Raw genomic sequence first — 7,835 nt, forward strand, 5'->3', positions numbered from 1 at the left:
TTACCCAATGTCAAATGCTAACAGGTAGAGACTCTTGGTGAGGTTCCTCAGGAAGTTCTGGACCTGCAGCATCTGCAGCTGCAGGAGGCCCTTCAAAGGGTCATGAAGACGGTCGACAGTGACACAAAGCGTTCTTCTTGATTTAACTTTGAGCAGGAACGCTGGTTGCTGTTGGTTTGGCAGTAAACACTTTATTAATAATTCTGCGTTGATGCATTTGATGTTCGGTTCTGGTGGAAATGGCTGCAAATGGAACCAGAACGGGTACCAGACCCGTTTCACAAGAGAGGATTTTTTTCCTCGTTTGCGTCTTTTGTTTCAGCCCCTCTGAAGGACAAAGTGAGTTTCCAGCTCTGCATTTTCCTTTGTGATGAGGCTCTATTGTAAAATCAGGATTAAATGTATTCCCTCCGGGTTTATTCCACTTTGGAAACTTGTTGAACCAGAAATGCATCAACTCAAAAGCAAACCTAAGCCGTGTGAAACAACAAAAAAAAGAAAAAGAAAAGGAGACTTCCATGAAACTGACACCAATGCATCTGACAGTAAAGAGAAACTTTCTCTTCCTCACTTAGCTTCTCTGAGGAAGTCAGCATCGCTTAGACGCCGTGGCCCCTTTATGTTCACATCAAACAAACTGAAGAAGTTCGGTTTGTTCCCCTCAGACGGACTGCTGCCGCGTGAAAGTTGGCGTGCACTTATCCGGGTCCGTGGACTTTCCCTTCTGAAGCAATTACAGTAACATGGAGTTGATGGATGTGATTACCCCGAGGAGGAGTGTTTGGCAGAAATCCAGCCCTTTTTTGCTCTGGATTATGGGGAAACTGTTTCCTCCTGAAGGTGCTGTACACTGATCCGACAGGAAAGGACATGCTTTACCTTAGACACCTTTGAAGGCGGCTTTTATCGGAGTAGCTTTGTTTACAGTCACCGACACGCAAATATGCAGTCCTGTCAAAGTCAAAGTCCACAAAATTCCAGCTTTTCATATCTCACATGAACTCAAGTCTGGGTATTTGTTATTTTTAGTTTATGTCGGATTAAATTGTAGATATTTTTGATTTTTGATTGATTGATTGATTGAATTGTTTATTTCGAACACATAAGGAAAAAAATATAAAATTTTAAAACAAATTCAAAACATACAGAAAAAAAGCAACAACAACAAAAACGTAATACAAACAGGGAAAAAAAAACAGTGTCCGAAAAGGAGCAGGTAGAAGTAAAACTTAAACTTTTAAACTTTTTTAACTTAATTTAACTTTTTGAAAATATGTATTAGCCTGTTAGCCGGGCTGTGAGGTCATCACTTCAGGGGGAAACGTGAGGACAGTCGTGCACGGCATCCACAGAAAGAAAAAGGCTTCATGGTCTCCTGCTGAACCCCTGGGTCCACGCTGTGGAGACTGTTGCCGCTCTTCTGCAGTACCGAGGTGGAAGTGCTGAGTCAGCTGTGTCAAAACCTCAGTTTTCCCTGGAAGTTGTCTAATATTTAACTGAAGCCACGTGGTATACTGCCTGCGCTGTGACTGGCGGCAGGTGTGGTGAAGGCGGGACGAACTCGTTGCATAACTCATGACTTTACATGTTTCATGCAGAAGTGGAAATGTACTTCTCTGGAAAAACGGAGGTCTGCAAAATACTCCGGTAGCTGCTGCCGGTCGTGGTTCATCAATCCCACCAGCGGACGACTTGAGCGGGCAGACCAGCTTCTTTGGCCTTTTGGGAGTGAAAACCTGAATCCATGACCGGGAGATGGTCCTGCACCTCAGTTCAAACATGGAACCAGACAGCCTCGGTGCAGAACACTTGTTTCAAACACTAAAAACACCATCCATCCACTATTTATACCTTTATATACTATTCAGGGTCACGTGGGTCTGCTGGAGCTTATCCCAGCTCACCTGGGCTGGGCGGGTCGCCAGTCCATCACAAGACCACATGCGGGCAGACAACAACACTCACTCCTACGGGAAGCTTAGATTCACAAATTAAACTGACATGCAAGTTTTTGGCCTGGTAGAGGAAGATTAAATACCCAAATAAAACCCGTGCAAGAGACGCAGAGACCAGAGAGACAGAGACACAGAGGCCCGGTCAAACCAGGACCCGGTCAAACCAGGATTTCATATCAACCTTGCAGTAATTGGTGTTTATACTTTCACTTTCAGTCTCTGCACTCAGACTTACGGTTAAACCTGGACCCTTGACCTTCTGCGCTGAGGTCCTGGAAACGGTCGGCAACCTCTGTTTAAACGAAACTGAAATCCATTTTGCTTTTAAAGAACATCTGCAAAAGATCTGTCCTCCTGTGAGAAAAAAATTGTCATAAATGTTGAATGTGTTTTACATGACAGGACACACATTCTCGTGCATAGTGGGAAAATCCCACAGGACGCTGTCAGACTTCAGGAGCATCCTGCTCCTACTTTCTGCAGCTCAGAGTCTCGGGGGGGTCAGTTGGACTTGAAGGACTTCCTGTTTGGAAACGCTGGTTTATATTCCCAAAAGTGTTGGGAATCGTTCCAGCAGCTTCTCATTACTTACGATAAATACGCGATCAGGGGCCGCAGATGAAGAAAACCACGAGAACATTGACACAATTTAAAAAATCCTGTGTCACCACAACCGGTTCAGCACTTTTTATAGGATCTTAATCCAGACATTCATCTTTTCCACGGTTTTTGATATAATTTTAGATCCGCTTTCATTTCTACTTCTGAAGCTGCAACGCTGCTGACTAAAATTAATCTACACTTTAAATACTGTGTGTTCAGGGCTTCGCTGCATGTTTTTATATGCAAGTGAAAAGTGAAAGGTACTTTGAAAGATAACGACTAAATCAAAAGTCCCACGACTGTCTGGACGGACCCGATAACCTTTAGCTTCATCAGCTGTTTGTGTTTGTTTCCTGCACGGGTCAGCCTTCCCGGAACAATAAAGATAATCTAGTCCACACACTTTGGAGGAAAGATCAGCTCTCGCTGATAGGAAAGTTGAGGTGAAAATACAGAAATGCAATCTCGGGAAGTTTCAGTTCCAGTGTTGATTTACACAAACTGAAGTCAGGTAAGAAAAATGATCTGATCTTGATTTCAAGCGACGAGTTGAAACGTGAGCAGATGTTGAGGTCTGCCTGGAAAAAGGTCTTCCAGGATACTCTGCGGGTGAGTTTTTATCTGGAAACTAACAGATCGCTGGTATGATTACAAGACGAGCTAGAACCTAAACAATTCAAGTACCTAAGGTTTCTAGGTAAATCTCGTCAGGTGCTGATGTTGTCGGCGCCGTGCTGACCTGACGCCGCTCACAACAAGTGCTGCCGGTAATTCGTGAGGGGAAGTCCAAGTGTCATGGGAACAAATGTGCCAACAAACATCAGCACGTCTTTAACCATTTACACGAGTCACATCTACAGACAATTTTAGAACTGCAGGTCACAAAATGTTGAGTCAACATGGAAAACACACAAGAAACAAAGGCAGAAAAGAAAAGGAAATGTGACGGCTTTTATACAATTAACTCATTTCTCCAAGGATCCATTCATGAATATCCATGGAGGGACGAATCCAGCCATCCTTCTATCCATCCAGTAATGCCTCCATCCATCCATCCCTCATCCATCCATCCATCCATCCATCCATCCATCCATCCATCCATCCATCCATCCATCCATCCATCCATCCATCCATCCATCCATCCATCCATCCATCCATCCATCCATCCATCCATCCATCTCTCCATCCATGTATCCCTCCATGCTGGAAGGACTGGATGGATGGATGGATGGATGGATGGATGGATGGATGGATGGATGGATGGATGGATGGATGGATGGATGGATGGATTTATATATATGGATGGATGGATGGATGGATGATGGATGGATGGATGGATGGATGGATGGATGGATGGATGGATGGATGGATGGATGGATGGATGGATGGATGGATGGGTGGATGGATGGATGGATGGATGGATGGATGGATGGATGGATGGATGGATGGATGGATGGATGGATGGATGGATGGATGGATGGATGGATGGATGGATGGGTGGATGGATGGATGCATGGATGCTATATCCAATTCGAAGCCCGCTATTGATGTGTTTACTGATAGTCCTGCACCAGTAACTGTTTTATATCAACTTTTAAATCCAAAAAGTAATTGTTTACATTGACCTTGTTATATTTTTTTCCAAAAGCTTTCATGTGAATTGAGAATTTAAAATGTATCCCAAATTTTGCCAAAAGAGAAGCCACACCTTTATTTTTTAATTAAAAAGTTACATTTCTTTAAATCATATATATAATATAAAAAGGGCAACGAGAGATTCAAGTGCACTAAAATGAGCACGAGTTAAAAAAAAGAAAAGGAAAGTTCATGTGAGTCTCATTTAGTTCCAGTAACACATGACCCACATTAGAAAATTAACCAGTTGGGTCCTGCCCATAATCCTGGTACATCCCACTTTTGGTCAGTTAACACATATTTTTAACGCTATTTAATCAGAAACTGAGGAAATAAATAAAATCAATCCTGCTCCATTCATAAATATTTAGCTTCATGTGATTAAAAATGATATTTATATGATTTATGTTGAAAATTCAACCCCATGAACAGCTGAGATGGGTCTGAAATATGAAATCTGTTTTAACCGGTGGGACGGACTGCAACGTTCTCTTGCTTCAGGACTGTGAGGGCCCTGAAAACCGGATGCTGCCCCATCGGGACCTCACCACTATCATCTTTCTACAGTCAAAGTATTTCACATTTGATCATTTTTATCCAGTTTTATTTTATTCTGCGGAATTTATTTTTCCTGGCTTGAACTTTGCAGGATTTAAAATTTGACTTGTGCTTGTAAAACTCTTTAAGTTAGATAATTTTGATGGGTATTTCATGAATAAAATGAAGCCTTTGTTTATTATTTGAAGTGTGTCTGATGGGTTAACTGAGGAAATCTTTAAAAGCTCTATAAACGTTTTAATACATGTTTTAATTTTGCACGAGGAGGATAAAGTGGCATGTTGTGTTTCAGTTAATGAAGGACAGCAGCAATGATTTACAAAATCACATTAAAGTTTATTTTCTCATCACAAATCAGCCATATACAGTAAATGTTTTTTCACAAGCAGCTTACAGTACTGTAACGAGCAACCGTTTCATTCTCACTGCCAGTTTCTACCTTCACCATTGAGGCAAGTTAATGCCACTTCCTGTATGTGTGCGCATCACACACAGGTATGGTAGAAACCACAGATCCGTCTGCTACTGGCCGCCTCAGAGTTTCACTAACGTCCCCATAAATTACAGGAAACATGCACAACCGAATCTGCTGGCAGTTTGAAGACGGTTGCAAGAGAAGACATACAGAATATCATCATAAATAATACAAACGTGGCGGGTTCTCGTCAACACCAGGAGGTTGACCCTCTAAAACATTTTTACATCAGCTTCACCAGAAATCTGGGTCTTGGGCTCTGGATTCAGACTCGTCTTTTCTCGGCAGCTGCAAGGAACGATGAGCCGACCGTCTCCAGAGGTTGGTCACTGTCGCTTGTCCAAACGCTGGATGGTGGTTTTCACCCATTTGTTTGCACTCGGGTGCTCGGCGCAGAGATTCTGGCCGTTCTTCATGGTGAACCTGAGGAAGCAGATCAAACAGGGATTAAACTTCAGGCAAAAGAAATGTAAAAAAAGACAAAGTGAATTGTTGTGCAGTAAATCTATAGATTTAGAAAAATAATTTTGATTGACACTTACACAGTGGCACTAATGTCGCAGCCTTTCCCGGCGTCCTGAATGATGTATCGCACGATGTTTTTGAAGGGCAGCCGTTTCCCGGAGACCTGCAGGCAGCAGTCCACCGCGATTTCAGCTGCAGGATGACAGAGACACGAAGACATCAGGGACAGAATCTCAAGGATAGATGCATTCAGTTCTCATGCACCTGCAGTTACAACAAAACACCTCCCCAATGTCTGTTTCTAAACACGAGTCTCACCTGACACAAGTCCGAGGCAGATGACACCCAGGAAGAACAGAGCTGAAAGTCGAGAGGCCATGGTGGGTCTTGATGGGTCTTGGTGGGTCTTGATGGGTCCTGGTTGGTCTTGGTGGGTCTTGGTGTGTCCTGGTGGGTCTTGGTGGGTCTTGGCGGGTCCTGGTGGGTGCTGGTGGGTCTTTGTGGGTCTTGGTGGGTCCTGATGGGTCTGCTCTCTGCTTCTCTGAGACTCTTCGAGAGTGTGCAGGTGTCGCTGTGACTAGACGAGCCCGCCACAGGTGCTATTTATACAGGTTTGCAACAAAAAGTGAAACTAAAAAATCTGTCTTCATTGACTGGAAGTGGGAGGCTGTTGGCACCAGCCGTGCACCTGCCAAACGATTACTGCTCAGCTCCTCCTCTGAAGACAAAAAGATGTTTGTTTAGTTGCTTTTCTCAAGCCAAGGGATTCGAGAGGTTTTGTGCTGATAACCAATATATCTTTAACTCATAATTCTGCAATCAATCAAGTTCTTTAGCATCGTGCAGACATATAAATAAAGAGACAGGTGAACTGGAAAGATCAGTGATTAGATTTGTATGCATCTTTAAGGGTTTACAGTAGATATGATCTTTTTCCTGGAAATGCTCCCTGGATGAATGCGGGCAGGTCTTCGGGTTGTGTGTGAGGACTTTACGCGAGTGGCTGTCTGCATCCCAACAGTTAGTTACAACGTGGGAGTGTGGGAGCTATTGAGCAATGGGAGCTTAAGCTTCCCGGCAGAAAAACAAGCTCCGGCAGGAATGATGCAACCGTTAAGGGCTGCGAGGGACTGCATGTGAGACTTGAGTTTTTTTTTCCCATCAACCCGTTTGAAAGTGAAAAAAAACGGAAGGTACGTTTCCTTGTGGCTTCCAGGCATCCCAAACGCTTCAACGTGTGCCAGTGTCCGCATACTCACCGGTGGGGTCACCGCCCACCCCCAACGCTGCAGAGGCCACAAACAAGAGGGCACAAGGTGCAACCGAAGGCGGCACCCCCCCCCACAAACCCCGGGATGCACCGCCACCGCACCACTCCACCCAAAGGTCCCCCCAAGCACCAAATCTACCACCAGAGGCATGTCCAGGCACACACACTGACAACCCAGGGAGAACAAGCCCCAACCACCCCCCGACCAAACAGACAGCCCCTCTCCATCCCAGTCATTTATATCTGACTTCAGTTATTTTGAATTGTGTCTGAGTGCATAAATAAAAAATAAAAAGATGTGGCGTGTAGAGTGGATGGTAAAGTTGCTTTTGTCAACTAAAATTATGACTAAATATCGTCGTCAACGAACCTTTGTCAACTAAGGAAAACAATAGTACGAAAATGCTGGTCATTCGACGATAATGATAATTAAATATATACTGCAATATCGTAGACAAATAAGAACGAGACTAAAATGTAGATTACAAAATAAAAACTCTGCTAAAATGTGTCTTCATTTTCGTTGACCAAAACGAGATGAAATGTTCTGACAAAGATCCTTAATATCCATGTTTTAAGTAGTTTCCTCTGGTTTAGTTTACGCAGAGCTCTAGGTTCATGGCAATTAAAAACAAAGTTACATAAAGAAAGAGGCCGATGGCCGGCCACGCGGGGATCTTCTCTGGGGCTGAGAGAACAAGAAGAGACCATCTTTGGATACACTTTCCTACATAGACGTGGAAAAGAAAACCGAATGTGTCGTCGAAAAAGACGGGGAGAAATGAGGAAAAATAAATATGTTGCAAACTCTAATTAGAGCGTCTTCTGAATCTTGAATGAATATATTCTTGAGTCTATAAGGTAACAATAATAT

At 43.5% G+C, this 7,835-nt stretch overlaps 1 protein-coding gene across 1 annotated transcript; it reads right to left on the bottom strand.

Moving 5' to 3' along the window:
• Positions 1-5,079: 5,079 nt before the first annotated feature.
• LOC133450983 (C-C motif chemokine 19-like) lies at positions 5,080-6,277 on the bottom strand. Its single transcript, XM_061729894.1, has 3 exons — positions 6,010-6,277; positions 5,769-5,883; positions 5,080-5,649 (listed from the first exon to the last, which is right to left on the bottom strand). Exons 1-3 carry the CDS (start codon positions 6,068-6,070, stop codon positions 5,553-5,555), a joined length of 273 nt encoding a protein of 90 aa, XP_061585878.1. The 5' UTR covers positions 6,071-6,277; the 3' UTR covers positions 5,080-5,552.
• Positions 6,278-7,835: the final 1,558 nt, after the last annotated feature.

This window comes from Cololabis saira, chromosome 9 (genome assembly GCF_033807715.1).
Source record: "Cololabis saira isolate AMF1-May2022 chromosome 9, fColSai1.1, whole genome shotgun sequence".
Lineage (NCBI taxonomy): Eukaryota > Metazoa > Chordata > Actinopteri > Beloniformes > Belonidae > Cololabis > Cololabis saira.

Excerpts from the sequence above, each read along its gene's own strand:
- LOC133450983 (XM_061729894.1), bottom strand. The coding sequence starts at position 6,070 with ATGGCCTCTCGACTTTCAGCTCTGTTCTTCCTGGGTGTCATCTGCCTC. Across the intron at positions 5,884-6,009 it reads CTGCCTCGGACTTGTGTCAG|CTGAAATCGCGGTGGACTGC; the intron begins GTGAGACTCGTG and ends GTCATCCTGCAG. Across the intron at positions 5,650-5,768 it reads TGCGACATTAGTGCCACTGT|GTTCACCATGAAGAACGGCC; the intron begins GTAAGTGTCAAT and ends CTGCTTCCTCAG.